Raw genomic sequence first — 18,834 nt, forward strand, 5'->3', positions numbered from 1 at the left:
AAGACCAAAACGGCTATAAGGCTGTTTGTAAATAACATGATTTCAGTAATTATTCTGAAAAAATATTCAAAATAAATTCCTTTTGCAATAATTTACTAAAAGCCTTGTATCCAAGCTTCCACCTTTCTCTTCCTTATTCACAATAGATTAAAAATGAATTTGATGTGCATTTTAAGCCTTAAAAAATTTAATCATGTAAGAAAATTTACAAAAATATTGGTCTCGGTATTTATATTATAAAAAACTAGGTTGCGCTCTTATGTATGTTTTTAAACAGCTGATTTATACATGATTGCAACTTCATCCATACATACTTGTGGTAGAGGGGGAGGGGGGAGGAAGGGGTTGTACCCAATTAGCTGACCCTTGAAAATTATAAATGTGTTCAATCATACTTACCAAAATTAAAACAACATGATGTTTAGTGATTTTTCATCCTTGTCTAAAACGATCAAGCAACTATTGCTGTCTCACTTCATTAAGAGGTGTGTATCAGAGGTGTTAGCCTTAGTCAGATACATCTGTTTATGGGTAAATAAATAAATACTAGATTTTGATACAAATTGAAGTTTTCTAATTTTGTCCAACTAGTCATTGTGATTTATACTTTAGCATTATTGTCATTACTGCGCAAGTCAAAGATTTCTTCTAATTTCCCAGAAATTTTTAGGGTTTTCACTTCTATTCCTCCTTATTCTATGGAACTTGTGTACAGAAAAACAGTACTAACATCAAAAGTGACTTAATGAATAGCTTTGCTACTTAAAGTTATATTTCATCTTCATATTTGGTTAGAAATGGCTTTTTATTTCTATATTTTATGTAATCATCAAAGAGGGTAAGAAATAGAGAAAGTGGGTGTTCATTTGATGAAACAAATAATGGATTTTTTTAAAATAATTTGTTCGTTAATCAAAGATATCATCCTTAAAATATAATGGCTATTCTTAACAACCTACTATATAACTTACAGTGTAAGTCTCAATTTTTAAGTAGGATATCTATTTAAGTGGATTTGGAGAAAAAAAAATTCAGAAAAACTACTCTATAAATCCTATGTGCGTCCTCATGTCTATGTAACCTTCTATTACTGTAAGTCGATTTATAGTGTAAAATATGATTTTCCCCTCACCAATGTATATTAATCTATTTATAATCACTTTATCCGTCCATAATTTTGTATCATTTTAGTAGCTTTATGTTTATGGGCTTGGTTGTGTTATTTATTTAGAATATATTTTTTTGTTAAATTGCAGAAACACTGGAATGAAAACTAAAATATTGCCATAATAGTATGATACTCATCATATACCACACCAGGTATATAGTTATTAATACTTTTAAAATAAACAATACAATTTTTACTTTGGGGAAGCTATCTGCAAGTAAAGTCTAAGAATGCCCCAATAATATTTTAATTTTGCAACATCTGATACATTTAATAATTTCATTTAACTGTGGGATAAAATATATTGTAATATTTGAAATATTCATATTTTACCATTTTGAAAGAAAAGTTGTTTCTTTTTTTAAAAACTTAAAAGGCTAGAAGAAAACATTAATGTTTTATATAAAAAGAAATGTGTTATCATATGTTATGGATCATGGAAATGGTAAATGTTAATGATTGCCCCGCAGGGTTAGAGTCCCCCACAGTGGCTAGAAATAGGAGAAAAGGTACTATGAAAATACGACGAAACCCGCTACTTTTTTTTTCATGCTCCCATGTTTTTATTCATAATTTTTACCAAGGTTTCTTTAAAACTAGAGAAAATTTAAAAGTTGTCCTATTTATAACCCTTAATAGCAAAAATAATTTTGAAATAGAGCGATGAGTCATCCCAATATTTTAGGAAGCACACACTTTAAAGAAGAGTCTCTAGACAAAGTTGACAAATTTCATTACCAGACTTTTTCCAACTGTAATAAAGAAATTTGTTATCTAACACTTGGAGTTGTGGAGTACACTAACTTTTCATCTTTATTATTAGTTGTTAAGCTACTCTATAATTGTATTTGTACATCTGAAAATTATACAAAAGTCTTCCATAGAAAGTATTAATCAATATAATTTAACCAAAAAAAAATTTTATATCATGTAATATGAAGTAGTAATGCTTTTTTGTCTGAAGCTATAAAAAGATCTTAATAAGTGCTGAACTGATTGGGTTCTTTATTTCACAGTGATCTTTACGTAGGTCCCCTGATAGTTTTAAGCCATTTCATTTAAAGATTTTGTTTTTGGAAAAGTAAAATAAAACACCACAAGTAAACTTAAAAAGCATTGAATACCATATCCATAAAAAAATGCATTAAAGATGGATCTTGGACAAAGTAGCTTCGGACAAAGTAGCTTCAGGACAAAGTAGCTTCCGGACAAAGTAACTTAAGGACAAAGTAGCTTCCGGAAAAAGTAGCTTCCTAAGAAAAGTAGCCTCCACTGTTAATAAAGGTCATGGCCGCAGCGCTCGGCCCTCTAGCCTATAACCTAATCTAACCTAACCAAAAAATTGTAAAAACATTATTAAAACTTGTAAAAACAATATTAAGAATTGTAAAAATCTATCAACCACTTTTTGCAAATCCACGAAATTCTAAACCACCTATGTATTATCAGTTGATGATATTTTTCTTAAATAAATGTTCTGAGGCTAACATAGGTTAGGTTAGGTTATAGGCTAGGGAGCCGAGCGCTGCGGCCATATTAGAGACTATTTTTCTTAGGAAGCTACTTTTCTTAAGTAAATGTCCTGAAGCTACTTTGTCAAGAAGCTACTTTGTCCTGAAGCTACTTTGTCCGAAGCTACTTTGTCCAAGATCCTTAAAGATAGATAAGAGAAAAAATAATGAAGAAAAGACAGAATTCTTTCTGGGGTATACATAAAAATAAAGCATAAATGCAGATGTTATTTTTGTGACATATCTAGTAAATGAGAATAAAATAGACACAGCCAATGCAAGCGTTTCATTAGTGCTTTACAATGAATATGAGACAATTGGACAAATATATTGCCCATAGAAATTACATACAGACCCGAGTTATAGAAAACTTGAGTTTAAAAAGCTCAAAAAATACACTACACACCTTTTTTGTTTTTGCTGTGATATCCTGAAATCTCTCTAATTTCTTACTTTGAATTATTAATAACCTCAAACTACTGAGAAAAGTTAGCAAACAATCAAACAATGAAAGGAAAACTGTATATATAAATATATCTATTTAATATGGGATCTGTAAAAGGGTATAGAATTGGCAGAAAAATAGCCCAAAACCATCCTAAGAATAAAATCCAAATAAAACAGCCTGTAACCATCAAGGTACATAAATGAAGCTTTTTTCGCGTATTTTCCGTAAAGTTGCGTGTTACCGTTTAGTCAAATGCGCGTATAAAATCAAACTGTTCTTAATTATGACCAGATGTGTATAAATATATAAGTGGGCATAATTCAGAACAGTTTGACTTTATAAGCGCATTTGGCTAAACGGTAACACACAACTTTACAGAAAATATGTGAACAAAATTATCCCATTAACATCATTGACCTCTCCCTGTATTAGCGAAATCTACAGGTAGTGAAAACTTAATACCAACTTAATAGATATTATGTCAGGTTTTTGTATTAGTAGAATAACCAGACAGACATGCTTTTTACTAAAATTCAAAGGACAGTCTTTGATTTCGTAGTATTTGAAATGAAAATCATGCAATGAAAATTATCATAAGAAAAAACTGTTATAGATTTTAAAAACTCCAAGAAATTGATTTCAAGTACATTTACTTTTTTAAAATTTACTATTATTATTCAGTATTTGATGTAGGTTTATTGAAAATTCCTAAAAAGTAACCTTGTTTTTTAGAATATATTGCATTAAAATAAAATTAAGAAGACTGCTTTTTGTTACAGGAAAAGTCTCAAATTAGAAAGAAATAAAAAATATATATTATGTATTATATTAGGATCTATATGAATAACCAGACAGACATACTTTTTGTTTCAACTAACAGGTAAGGTACAGTCAGCATTTTAAAAACAATATTTTATAACAGATTTTATAACAAATATTAATCTTTTCTGATATCTCATCTGTATCTCAATGAAGGCTGGGTGCTCAGAAATTTATTTTGATACTGTCATCCCAAAAAAGTTTGAAATTGGACCAAAAACACCAAAGGGAAATATGTAAAAAGAAGCATCTTGAATGCCATGGATGTTTTTTAGTTAATTATTCTCCTAAATAATTTGAATCTTGTCAAAAGGTGTCGGCCTTCTTTAATAGCAGCTGAGAAAGTCACATTTCCCCCTATCGGTGTCTAACGGACGGAAGGACGGACCTTTGAAATTATGAATTTGAAAAGTATCGTCGTAGTTAATCTTCAACCCTTTCTTAACCTTAACTTTATTAATCTGTATAAAAGAATAGTTCTATGCATATACAAGAATTCATTTATTTTCTATTGCTCTATCCCCTAGTCCGTGTTTGGATTAACAATGGGTTGTCTGTTGAGAAATATATTCCTGATGAGCCAGAAACTCCGACTATTGTTAGACCTGAAAATAAAACATTTATTAGTCCTAATATAAAAGAAGAGATGTGTGTGTGTGTGTCTGTATGTCTGTTTTGCTGGGATGCTGGTTATAAGCGTAAGTGCTTGTAGATTTGTAATTAGTTTCCCTTAAAGTGTCTTGCAAGGACAGAACCTCCTTCCCCTTTTTTAAATAATTTTAAAATGTGAGTTTATAGATGTATTTGGTATCCAAAGTGTAAGGGCATAAAGAGAAAAAACTAACCATCCCTCCAATATTTTTAATCTATTTTCTTAAAAAGTTAAGGTTAGGTTTCTGAGCTCAAAACTTTAATTTGTTGTAAAAATGTTTATAAAACTTCACTGACAATCCATCGTCAGTTAATACTCTTCGAGTAGCTTTATTACATGCTTTTTCTTGTAAGATCTACAAATAAAAGGTTTATAGATAGGATAGTGAAGCAAAAAAATACTATTGAATAAATGTAACAATAGACAGTAGATGGATACATATTTCATTGATTAGATAGATAGATAAATATATAAATATATAGACATTATATAAATATATAGACATTATATAAATAGATAAGAAGACAGGCTGAATAACACTCCTCAAATTTATGTTTTTTTGACCATTGCATTCAATAGTCATAATGAATGACAATTTGACTTTAAAATCGTGTTTAATACAAATCTTAATTAAAACAAACTTAACTTTGAATGCTATAAAAGAATAGAAATAAAAGTGGAAGTACAACCGAGTCATGTTATTGTTTAAAATTGTGTACAGATTTTGGTAGAAAATTTTTTCCTTTTGTTCGCATAAAAATTAATTGTCTAAATTATATCGTGTAAGAATTTAACTCCTATTGTAGTGTGAAGCACAAGACAAAGTTACCTTTGAATATTTGAATTCTTTAGGATAAAGTTAGCTTTCTAGAAAATATATACTTAAAAAACTCAACATCTCCCCGCCAGAAAAAAATGCTGTTTATATTCTGTCTGTATGTTTATCAAAATCTATAAAACAGCAATCCCTAATTTCTCAGTTCTCAAATTTTAGGGATGCTCTGAGGGTTTTTAGGTTTTTCAGGTCAAAGAGAAAATGCCTAGGATATTTGAATACAACCCAAAAAGCCCTAGCTGCTTTGCTCAGATGCAGCTATCACATATGTAAGCTACAAATATAAAAATGGTGTACTAATATGTAAGAAAATGTCCAAATATATGCACATATAAAACATATAATGCTAACTACAATGATTGATATCTTTAGTGCATTTCTTGGCGGTTACATATATTTATTTATTTATTAGAGGGTTTCTTCAGTATAGAAATTTAGTTTTACTTCTCACTTATCTTTCCAACACCATAAAAAAAATGTACAATTATTATTTTACAAATTTTTGATAAATATGTATTAATCATTCATTTACAACCCTACATTCATGGATATCTTGATACTTATAAGGAAAAATGGTTTCAGATGTTTCCATCCATTTTGTATTTCTGAATTCTATGAAAATAAAAAGTGAAAGTAAGAAAAAGCTACAAAATACAAAAAAATGGAAGATGAAGTTGAGAAAATTTGACTATTAAGAAGAAGAATATTTGAGAAAGAAATAGCTTTGCCCGGAAACAAAAAATATTAAGGTGTAATAATATAAGAGGATGTTAAGACAAAAGCTAACATGGAAAAATATTTTAGGCGAATTGCAGAGATGATAGAGGAGTGAGGTTAATCCACGACCTAAAATTTTACTTTTAACTTATTTTTTTTTGGTGGGGAGGGGGTAGGAATTATGTTTATGCAATGTGTACATATAATAAAATCTGGCCTAAGTGACATAAAGTACGGATAAGAGCAAAAGACAGTCAAACCGATGAAAAAGTAGCATCACCACTGATGTGTAATGTAGGTATATAATAAAATCTGGCCTTATATATGTAATACTGTCTAGATGTTGTAAAGGAAAATGATGTTTATGTCTAAACCAATATATTTCTGAATATTTTATGTTTATTCAAAACTTCAAAGGAAAGTTTGCTTTAAATAGCAAAATTCACATATTTCTTTGATATGAATACACAGCTGTATTCGACAACAAAAAAAACCTTAGGGTCAGACTGGCTTTGGTTTAGTAAATTTATAATTAACAAAAGAATTAAAAAGGAAATTACCAACAAACAAATTTCAAAAAGAAAATCTAACAAATATATGCACCATCTCACACTGTAACAAATTTTTATACTATTTTACTAGTCGATATTAGTTTATATCATTAGATTTATTATTATTTAGATCTTACACCAGATTTTCGAGTTCTATAATATAGTAAACTCTGTAGCGAGCTAAAAAGCTTTCTCCCCCATTCCCCTCCTTTATTCCATCCCCCTATAATACTGGATAAACAAGGGGAAATTGCAAATCTAAATGTTTACGTATATTCTACATCCATTATTATATCTTGACCATGGCAAAATATATTTTTAATATTATTTTATTTCACTAGATTGTAAAAACACTAAATATTGGTTCTCTCGACAAGGTGTAAAGGTTGTATTTGGTGTTGGAACAAAACTGTAAAATATTTTTTTTAAATATGGAAGATGATTATATTGTAGGTAAATTTTCACTAAAGTTTCAAAAGTTTATCACATTTCCCGTTGCAGAATGACCGACAAACATGAGAGTTAAATTCTCATGAGAAATGGTAATCCTAAATAGCACTGGAAAATTAATATTTTTTCACAAATGCAATTAAAGAACAACTTATAGAACAATAATTACAACTTAAAATCTACTTTTAAAAATGTTTAAGGTTTATAGCAATATTGTATTATCATTCATAATACATATGAAAAGAAGTATAAGGTGAATGTTTTAAAAGGAACTGTATTACATAATCACAGTAAATTTAGATGCAAATATGTAAAGCAAATCTTATATGATTAAATGTTACTATTGACTGTAGAATTGAGATAAAGCTTTGATTTGATAAGTAGTAATCGAGTTTTTTTTCTTACTCTCATTTCTTTATTTATTTAATAATATTACATATGTATTTAATCATTCAAAGAGAATGATGTTCTTAATAATTAGAAATAAAATACAAATCCACGGTTTTTTAGAAAAAGATGTATTAGTAAATAAGGTTTTCCTTAAATATCAGTTTTAAAAATTTGCTTTTTAAAGCTAGTATTTATATTTAAAGATTATTTAATTGTATTTCTTGTACGTGACTGTCCTATTGTAGGTGTAAAAAATGGGTTACTTTTTTTACTCCTACAATCATAAAATAAATGAATATTATGTTAAGAGTACTTACGTCATTACACATTGGGGCAAATTTAGGTTTTTGGGGTCAAGGAATTATTTTTTCCTGTAAAATAATTATAATCATAGAAGGATTTCTAGACTCATGATTTTACATATCTACACAAACCATGACGAAGCCCAATCTGAACCACTTTGCACCACTTTTAATTTCTTGGACGTCAAAAAACGAGGGAGATGATAGGAGAAGTGGGAAAGAGATGGAGAATATGACGTCACAGGAATCAAAAGTTGTACAGATTGGGCTTCGTCCAAACCAACACTAACGAGCATTAAGATTTTAGCCACCAAAGATCCACGATAGCATATTTTAGTCATGTATTGCCCCACCTTGTATAATGCATAATTTGATTTATAAATAATGCCCAAATACACTTGACCTTGCACTTGTATATGTTCTGATTCATATTTTCATAATATAATATAATTGTTCAGAAAGTATGACGTTTTTTAGCACATATAAAGTATAACAAGGAAAAGGTACTTTTAATCACTCAACAGTCCCTAATCCATTTCACTTTAATTTTATAAGATATAAACGAAACCTTCGAATAGTCTTTGCATTATCAAAAACCTTCCGAGACCATTGTATCTGGATGTTTTCATTGATGTTTTTCTTAAGTTTAAAATCTTTTCTACAAATAAAACAATCTCAGGCTTTGATATAGGGACTGACATTGTTCTACTTTGTATTATCGACAGAATATGAAATAGAAATGTAAAAGACTCATAAAATATTGATTGATTAGAAAAGTGTCAAGAATCGAGATGTGTAAATAAGTGGGCTCAACAGCCGCATTTTTCAAATAAATAAGTAAGCAGCTTATAGTTTATAAAATAAAAAATTACATTACAAATGACAGGACAGTATACAACTATATTGACCAATGGTAAAATGTATACTGGCCTATGGTTGGTGATTTATTTTGACGTTATTTTTTATAAGGAACTATAAGCTGCTTCCAAATAACATGCAAGGATTGGGGTACTATTTCGTTTGTTAGTTACTTTAAGTCAGGTTAGTTTAGGTAGTATTATATACTAGGTAGCCCTGTTGGGTTCAGCTCCTATATTTATAGGGTTAGGCATAGAGAAAAAAACTACCCCCCCCCCCCTCCCCCTTCAACAAAATTAAGTGGGGAGGTTCTTCAATGCTAGACAGGGACATTGTGGAAAAGCACTCGCATTATTTAGTAAGACACTGTACAATTATAAGAATAATGCAACCGCAGCAGATACTGCCACCGAAAATGAAAGTCACAGCAACAGCCAAGTCGCCCTAAAATTTGACGACATTACATCCCCTTTCAATAAGAAGAATCTTTGTAGAAAATTAAATCTAAATCCAGACTAGTGTCTGAGAATTATAATCTATTTTTAGATTGGAAAAAATTAAATATGAGAAAATAGAAATACATAAGAGATAGTGTGAAAAAAAAAAAAACGAGAGAAAGATTTAGAGATTAACAAAATAAATTAAAAATAGAACAAAAATTTGTAAGGATTATTCTTTTATAATACGTTAGGTATTCTAATTAAGAATACTAAAATAGCGGACTAATCAAGTTGCCTCTTTAGTGGAGATTAGCATCTATAGATCATTTTAGGCCATCATCCTCTCCCATAAAATAATAAAACCTCTAGAGGTAAGAAACAAATCCATAATTTAAAAGTCATTATTACCTACAATTACCTCGTACGGGCGGGATTGCAGTCAAGGACCTTTTCGACTTGATGTACTGTCAAGGTCCTGGTCCAGCAATCCAGGAGAACTAAGGATGACTGTTACGCACCCTTCTATGTCCAAACACCCAAGGATATTAGGTTAAGTAACATCAAACAGACAACCAACTCTTTGTGATGCACGTTCTTTGTCTGATAAGTCCCAACTGTGCATGGTTACGAGTTGCGCCTGTTTTGGGCCAAGGCATTCCCCCTACTCTAACTATTTATGTCGCGCATCTGACATAGCAGCAGTAGGAACCAAGTTTAACGTCTTTAGTTATGACGCAGTGTCGGCCTGAGATTCAGACCTATCACCTTCACCACGACGAGCGGATGCGCTACGTGTTGAGCCACGGTCGCAGGTTAAAAAAAATCATTATTAAAAGACGTCTATATAATTGTAGAATCTTATGTCTTAACTTATTCTTGGGACAAAGCCACAATATGTTTAAAAGATAATAAACATTTACAAATTATCCTATTATGAGTTTTTTTGTATGTAGGGAAGGATAACGCTAACCCCTGGTTCTCCTTTAGAGTGAAGCATCTTTTAGCTCCAGGAAAGGTTTTTAACTATTTTGGAGGAGGGTATCTCCACCCTTTTAGAAAATCGCTCCTAAAAAAAATACCACCTTATTTTTTACATCTACTCTTTATACTTAAATTTAAAATGGAGGGAGGGTCAACTTCCCTCCTAGAGGTTTCTAGAGACTCTAGTGAATAGCATAAAAGCTATATTCATGAAGAAACAAGATATCTTAAATTAGACGTTTAAGAGCAGAAATAAATGCCTGTTTTTTGTACTCAATACAATAGTACAATAGTCTTCTTAAGATTCAGGAATAGAGAGATAGGTAAAAACTAAATTTATTTTCATTTTTAATATTACCAACTAATAATAAAGCACTCAGTAGTAAGGTACATCCAACAAGAAAAATAAACCGAAAATAAAATTCAAGTTGTAGATTTAAAATGTAGCAGTTGCCTTTTAGACAAATAAAAAAAATAGCTTAAATCACGAAATACTTATTTCAAATCAATTCAGTAATGATATATATCACTATGTTCTATATAAGCGTCGTAATTATTTCTTATATGTTAACCTTTTTCCTAGAATTCTTAAACTAAAATAGCCCTATGAGAAGCGCTTTATAATACCAATAAAAAATGACGTCATACAATACAAATGACCAGTGATAGACGTCAAGTACATAGACTAAATTACCAATGGTAGGCACATATGACGCCATTTTTTATAGGTACTATAAAAGCTTCGCTTTATGATTTTAAAGTCTTGTGTCGGAAATTTTATATTAAGTTACCTTTCCTTGCATCCCATGTTCATGTACTATTCCTAGGAAATTCTCAAGTACCCAAATATTTAGTACAGACATTACAAGTCTGGTCCATTTTTAGAGGCAAACCTACTCTATGTGTTTTGGAGTTTACTGGTCCGTCTGTTCGAATAAAGAATGAAAAATAGATACATAAATAAAAAGGTCCTTTCCTCATAATATAATTGCTATTGTCCTTTTCTTTCAAGTAATGATAAAATATGTTTTTGACCTGTTGCATTTGCATTTGCATTTAGACGACATTAACTGTTTTGTTGAAGTCAAAGTAACACTAAATTACAAATAAAACTATTTTAGATATTTGACTTAACAGATAAGTACATACTGCTGCTATGTTAGGCGCGTGACATCAAGAGTAAGAGTAGGGGGAATGCCTTAGTCCATAAACAGGCATAACTCATTACCATGCACTGTTAGGACTTTCAGACAAAGTTCGTACAATTAAAAGTTTGTTATCTATCGGGCATAAGGACGCTTTACACCTCAATTATAATATGCAGAGTATGTTCCACGATGCATGGAGAGGTCTAGAACCCGAAGCGACACCAAGCTCCTTACTGCATAATAATAAAAGGCCTTTTATTCTATTTGTCAAATGCAATTAGTGAACGAGTAAATATAAGTTACACAGTACATTTTATGATTTAAAATATTTCTTGGACTTCAGATATATCCAACATAAACAAAACTCAAAATAATAAAAAAGAACATTTTAGAAAACATCCTAGACCATTTTGTATTCTCTATGCAAAGTTTTTGTTTTATGTCATGTAATAATAATATATGTAAAATTTTTATTCTGATCTAATTTGACAATATGTTCAAAGTTTTTATTTCTGAGAAAAAAAATGAAATTGAACAAGACAAGTCGAGTCATGTACGTACATATAATATAATCATATATGAACTGTCTTTTATAATGCCTTCCTCTTTTTATAAAACTTTTTATAGGTTTGTTCCTATTTTCTGAAAATTTGATAGATCGAAGCATTATTTTTTAATCTAGTTTTATACCGTTCTAAGAGTAGCGAAGCTACTCTATAAATGGCCCAATTAGTCCTCCTGCTTGTAATGATAGTTTTGTTCTATTATTTGTATCTCTCTCTTTCACGCATATAAATTGAGGATAGGATGCTCATTAATTGTTTTAATTTTAATAGTAAACCATGATTTTTCTAGGTTATGCCTTTTGTAATCGTAAGTAATAATTGCATGTCCAAAGTGAAACAAGCCGAGGGCTAAAATAACAATTCCCCTTCAACTCCCTATACCCTATCCCCTCCCCTCCTACTGGATAAACGAACTGGCCAATAAATGACTGGGTAAATAGCAACCTAAATTGACATGTAATAATACCCACGTATATTCTGCATCTATTAATGTACACAATTATATTTTTGAGACTATTGTTCACCTCTAGAAAGTTGTACAGTACAAAAATCAATTCCTTTCATGATTTATCAAAATTGCAAGCAATATGTTCAGAGTTATGTTTAAACATGGATTAGCTCTAGATTTTTAACCAGGTAGCCATTTTCATTATATCTACAAAATAGACCTTAAATTCTAATTTAATAACTTTACTATGCATACTTTCATGGCAGTAAATAATTTGCAAAGTAATAGTTATTTATCTCAGCCATACTGAAAAATCATGCATAGCATTGTATTATAGACAGCTTTCCGCTGAAATGAAAATTAAAAATTAAAAGAATAAACCCGGTTTGTTAGCCAAGAGGGACCGAAAGCCAAGGCTAACAAGACGAAGCCTTACTGTGTATTATTAATTGATATTTATCTCTAATTTTTAAATTCTGAGAATTCTATGTGTTCCTATTTGTCTATATAATTGTATGGTGAAGGCAAAGCACATACAGTATTTCTATATACAGGCAGTGAAAACTTGGGAGCAGAGTCAATGTCAATGTTATATACTATATGCAGTACCATTTACAGGATAAGGATACTTTTTGAGAAATAAATAAGAAATCATCATTTTTTATATTTAATGGTTTATTGGGAATGGGCAACAAATAAATGACAAATTTAAACCTTATTACACAAGGTATATTTCATTCATAAAAACTTGAAAACAAAGGAATGCTTATAATTTGACTTACACTTAACACTATAAACAAATAGAATCAGAAAAATTGAATTGGAACAAAATTTACTATTACTCATAAAATAAAATAAAATACCTTTCATTGGGACAAGTGCAGTTCACGATAAAATGTTCCTGCTAACGATTATCTCCTAAAATCCATCAATTTTAAAGGCTTTTAACGGCCAAACGGTGAAATGTATATATTATGCTCGCACATTTTTTTAATCGACAAAAGAAGGCCTACAAGTAATCTGGAATAGTCATTAATCAATAGCTTAAAACGGTGTGCAAGGCTAATCTGTACGTTAAGCGGTTTTGCAGCTAGCAGCCTTTTAAAATTCGTAGATTTTTGGAGATATTCGTTACCTGCAACCTTTTACTTTGAACTGCACTTCTGAAACGTTTTACTGTGAACTGCACTTGAACCTTTACATTTTTTAATCCTTATCCATTTCCCATGTACCTTGCTACTGAGATATGAGTTACATGAAATAGAATATATTGATATGATGACAGAGAATGATTTAGCTCCACCATTATTAATGTTCATACACCATAGCCATGCAAAAATATACCACAGATTCCTTCTCTCCTGCATAGCACAGTCTAGACTTTGCTCCCCAAATCATGCATGATTATAAAAATATGAATATGTTGATTTCTGACTTTTCTTATAAACGTGGATAATCATATTTTTTTCCCCTGTAATCTATTAAAACAAAAAATTGTTTCTATTGTTTTGGGAATCTATGATTAAAAAGTGGTGAGGTTAATGTATGTCCATTATTTCTAACAAACTGACTGAACCGATTGAAATAGATGCTTTCATTGGGTCATTCTTTTTTTCTTATTTAGAAATTACCCTAAATAGTTGCCACAGCTGCTAGTATTAAATAAGTTTTCATAAAAAAGTCTTCTCTCGTGTTTTTTTTTTTATTATTTTGAAATGCTTTTCAAAAATTAAATAACTTAGCTTACCATAAAATAAAGATTGTGAGTGATTTTAAGTTTCTGACCCTTACCTGGCCCCCAAGAAAGGTTTAAATACTTACCCATGCCATCGTGGAAATTAATTGAAGCTTGTGTGCAGCACTGCTCAAGTAGGAGAAGTGTAAACAATGTCATTGTGTGCACTCCCCCGCCTCTCCTCAAGCTTCCTAATCCCAGTATTGTGTGCAGTCCTTCTCTTCTGCCCATTATGGATCCCATATTATTCTGCAAATTATAAATTTACTTGTAATGACACATTTTACTTCAAATTTTACCTCCTTAAGGTAAAATTTTTAGAATCATAGCTTTTTTTTAATAGGTAAATACTAACAAAAATTTTACAATTCACTATTTATATAATTCTTGCAATTAAGTCCTTTAAAAAAAACCTCTAATCTTAATTCGGTACTTAGGTATACAATCAAAAAGATTACAGTATTTTTTAAAAAGGTGGGTTTAGGTGAGCAACAAGAGATTTGGTGATAGGATTGTAAATCTGTACAGGATATAACAAGATACATAGTTTCATACTAAGTTATTGCACATTCACAGAGTAAATAAAGATAAAGAAACACACACCCAACACACACACTTACACAGAACACATACTTGCATGCATACCCTTTATACTTTCATTATCCTCTCTCTACCTTTCAAGCTTCATACATCTCAATATTTGTATAGTATATAATTTCCACCCAAAAAAATTTTGGGTAGGAATTCAAAAATAAGTATGGGTTGTAAGATTATCCCTACATTTACCTTTTATTTACTTATTCATTTATCCTAATTAAGTCAATCTTTTGTGTATACAAAGATTATCCCATCTGATCTACAATATATTTGTTTTTCTTTCTTTTTGTGTTTTCCTTAGCAATCCTTTATATTATTTTCAGTGTTTTAAAAATTCTAGTATCCTTATTCTATAATAAAAATCTTTTGATGCATCTGTAAATTACATTGTCACTAAGTAACTCTATCCAATCAAATTTAAGAAATCTTATAACTTGTTTAAGATTTAGAAATACAGATTTGTTCAAACAAAATTGACATTTTTCCTTGTAAACTGCTTCTTATAGCTGCACTATTTAGGGATTAATTTTCCTTGTTTTAGAAAAAAAAATTGCAATGATTAAATTGACTAGGAAACAATTCAATATCTTTATTTTTTCTATTCTATTAAGATGTATTTATCTATTTATATTTTGTAAAGTGTATAGTGGTGAACTGGTTTGGTTCCTGTGGAGCTAGGGTAAGGCTGGGCAGATATTAGCATAACAGGCCAGGGCATGGTTGCCAAATTAAAACATGATCATTTTGCCAACTAATGTTAACTATGAAATTTATTGGTCAAGTGTCAAGAAATATTTTGGAAAATTCAAATTTAGTTATTAAATCTCATTTTGAATTTATAATAGTTATTTATGGCATTGTATTTTAAACATCTTTCCGGGGATAAAAATGTACATGGGCTAACAAAACTGGTTTAATATTATGATTGTACATTTTTATACATATTTTTAGAAAACTAGACATAATACGATATGTGATTTTTCTGTGTGGCTGAGAACAGGTTATTTATTCTACACCGGATTTTAATCGGTAAGGATGACATAGTGTGAAAAAAAAATTTCTAAAATTCTCAACTTTTTAATGTCTAGTGGTATTCTTTGGAAAAAAAGAAGCAAAATATCAAACCTGTAAAAGAAATATTCTCTTTAGCTAACCATGCTGAATTTCTAAGTATTTCCTATATATTACATTACAATATTTGATGTATTTTTATTCAGAACATGGTCCAATATAATAGCCAAGCCAGAGCATGTTTGTAATGTAAGCTATTTAGATTTAGTTCTTTTTAAACTTGACTAACAATTAATGGTTTCAGATATTTGAATAAACAGAATTTAAATTACTAGAGGACTTTAGATAACATTATATATTGTTAGTGTTTCAGTTTAGGAATAATTTTATTTACATGTCAACATTTTATTTGGTTTAGTCTGACAGCAGCAATTACAATATCATAGTATAAATGTATTTAAAATTCAAATAAATCCATCCAATACAGTAGATAATATTTCCTTACACATATATGTAAACTGACCTTTATTGTACTTTATTTACATTTTTGTTACTATTGTAAATGTAACTAAAAACGTTTTGATTGATAAGAAGTTCAATCAAATTTAACCCAAAACAATCTTTTAATATATTTTTTTAATAAAGCAAAATCATTTATGTTAGAGAGTCTTTCAGAAATAACAACTCATTGCAGAAAAATATACATTAAACTAATGTACACAGTAAGAATAAATTATAATTTTGTCAACTATTACCAATATTGCCATATTCAATTAAAGAAATAATTTCATTAATCAATTCATGTTTTGTATCTTTGAAATTAAGCAGAAAGTTTTGTCATGGATGGAATAACAGATGATCTATAAACTAAACAAGGACGACAACATGCATAAGTAGCAGATATCTTGAAAATACAAAAATAAAAGAAACTAGAGTGCATAACAGACAGACAGAAATAATGCAAATGACAGTCAGAACATGACAGACTTATTAACCAAGTAAGATAAAGAGTAAATTAAAAAATGGATGCTAATTTGTAAAAGGAATATTCATCAAAATTTTTAGTCATCTATCTTTAAAAGCAACCTAGAAGTTTACGTTTCCCCCTAACTGTAGAGACTAGACATATGGACGGAAGAATGGACGAACATTTTGAATTATAGAGTTTCCTTATGTTACTAAAAAGAGAAAAAACATAAAAAAAGAGGATTATAAAAGAGTTAGGAAAGTAGTCATGGGAAACAATTTTGAGGATTGGTATTCAGATTTATGATCTTTAGCTGACAATTTTAGGGATGTGCCAATAATTAAAATGCCAGTTTATTCTGCAATTGTAAAAATTTATTTTATTCATACATTTTTTAAAAAGAAATAGTTAATTAAAAGGAGGTAGAAAACCTGTCCACCACTGAAATGATTGACAGCGATTCAACAATATAAAAAGTATTTAGAAACACGAATTAACAACAATACACAAAGTTGAATTGAATCTAACATTCCATTGGGATAATTCATAATATATTTATGTAGCATTGGCATTACAGTTTTTTTTACATAAGAAACTTTTTACAAACTCTGTTATATAAAATAATCTGTTTACTTCAATATAAAATTGTACTAAATATTTAACATGTAGCATTGCAAATCACTATCTGTCACAGCGTACTGTACAGACTGACAACTAGATATAAACCCCGAACCACTTCATTATGCAATCTACATTTTCCTGGATATTTTGTCTACGGTAGACCATAAGTGTAAATCTTTACAGTACATTGTTTCTATTTGTTAAAGCAACACATATGATAAAAGAAAAAGATTCTGTTTAAAGTAAAATGCTTATATTTCAATCAAAATCTATATTTTTGTATTTTTTACCGATCCACATCATTATGCAAATCAAAAGAAAATCAATGAGAAAACAATTGTTTTGCCCTTTTCTCCACTTTTTAAAATTAATTCTGATAAAATAACAATTTTTTAAGAGATTTATGCATTAATTATAATGAAAAACAGTTTAAGGTAGATTTTATTGATTTTTCTAAATAAGAAATAATTGAAAAAAAGAAATTCTATCCCTATCAAGTAAAATGCTTATATTTCAATCAAAATCTATATTTTTGTATTTTTTACCGATCCACGTCATTATGCAAATCAAAAGAAAATCAATGAGAAAACGTTGGTTTTGCACTTTTCTCCACTTTTAAAAAATGATTCTGATAAAATAACAATTTTTAAAGGGATTTATGCATTAATTATAATGAAAAACAGTTTAAGGTAGATTTTATTGATTTTTCTAAATAAGAAATAATTGAAAAAAAGAAATTCTATCCCTATCACTTTAGAGGACAGCTGCCGACCCCCAGTCTTATGGATGAAGCTAAATACATGTAAAAAATAAAAATTTGTCTGAAAAGTATACAAAAATGTTTTTTGATGTGTTAAAATAATCCATTTTAAAATCTTGATTTTGATGATGATGGCCTTTAAGATGCTCTTACTGGTGGTGATGGTGAGCTAAATGAACCAAAGTGCATGCCTTTGAAGAAAATTTATATATTGAACTATGGTCCAATTTTTGTAGTCATAGCAGCCTCCAGCCAAGCAATATTAAAAAAGAAAAAAATTGCAATTTTAATTACTAAAATTCATAAAGTAAATAATGTAGTTTTTAGATAATGGTTATATTTCATGTCAAGAGGCTCCACTGGAGGCTGCTATGACTACAAAAAATGGTACATAGGTTAATAGACAAGTTGTTGTAATGGTCATGTACTTAGATAACATTTAGCTCACCTTCACCACCAGTAAGAGCATCTTAAAGGCCATCATCCTCATAATCAAGATTTTAAAATAGATTTTTTTAACACATCAAAAAACATTTTTGTATACTTTTCAGGGTAATTTTTATCTTTAACATGTATTTAGCTTCATCCATAAGACTGGGGGTCAGCAGTTGTCCTCTAAAGTGATAAGGATAGAATTTCTTTTTTTCAATTATTTCTTATTTAGAAAAATCATTAAAATCTACCTAAAACTGTTTTTCATTATAATTAATGCATAAATCCCTTTAAAAATTGTTATTTTATCAGAATCATTTTTTAAAAGTGGAGAAAAGTGCAAAACCAACGTTTTCTCATTGATTTTCTTTTGATTTGCATAATGACGTGGATCGGTAAAAAATAAAAAAATATAGATTTTGATTGA

The 18,834-nt window shown here is 29.5% G+C and overlaps 1 protein-coding gene across 1 annotated transcript in view; it reads right to left on the reverse strand.

Annotated features, from left to right (window-relative positions):
• The window catches only part of LOC145332726 (fasciclin-2-like), a 110,672-nt gene extending 96,408 nt beyond the window's left edge, over nt 1-14,264 (reverse strand). The window contains exons 1-2 of the mRNA XM_080177772.1: nt 14,106-14,264; nt 4,519-4,551 (exon numbers count right to left, since the gene is read on the reverse strand). Coding sequence (XP_080033898.1) covers nt 4,519-4,551; nt 14,106-14,262 — 190 coding nt within the window. The 5' untranslated portion in view covers nt 14,263-14,264. The remainder of the gene's footprint in view (nt 1-4,518; nt 4,552-14,105) is intronic.
• Nucleotides 14,265-18,834: the final 4,570 nt, after the last annotated feature.

Source organism: Acartia tonsa, chromosome 11 (assembly GCF_053477335.1).
Source record: "Acartia tonsa isolate MP-2025a chromosome 11, ASM5347733v1, whole genome shotgun sequence".
Classification (NCBI taxonomy): Eukaryota; Metazoa; Arthropoda; class Copepoda; order Calanoida; family Acartiidae; genus Acartia; species Acartia tonsa.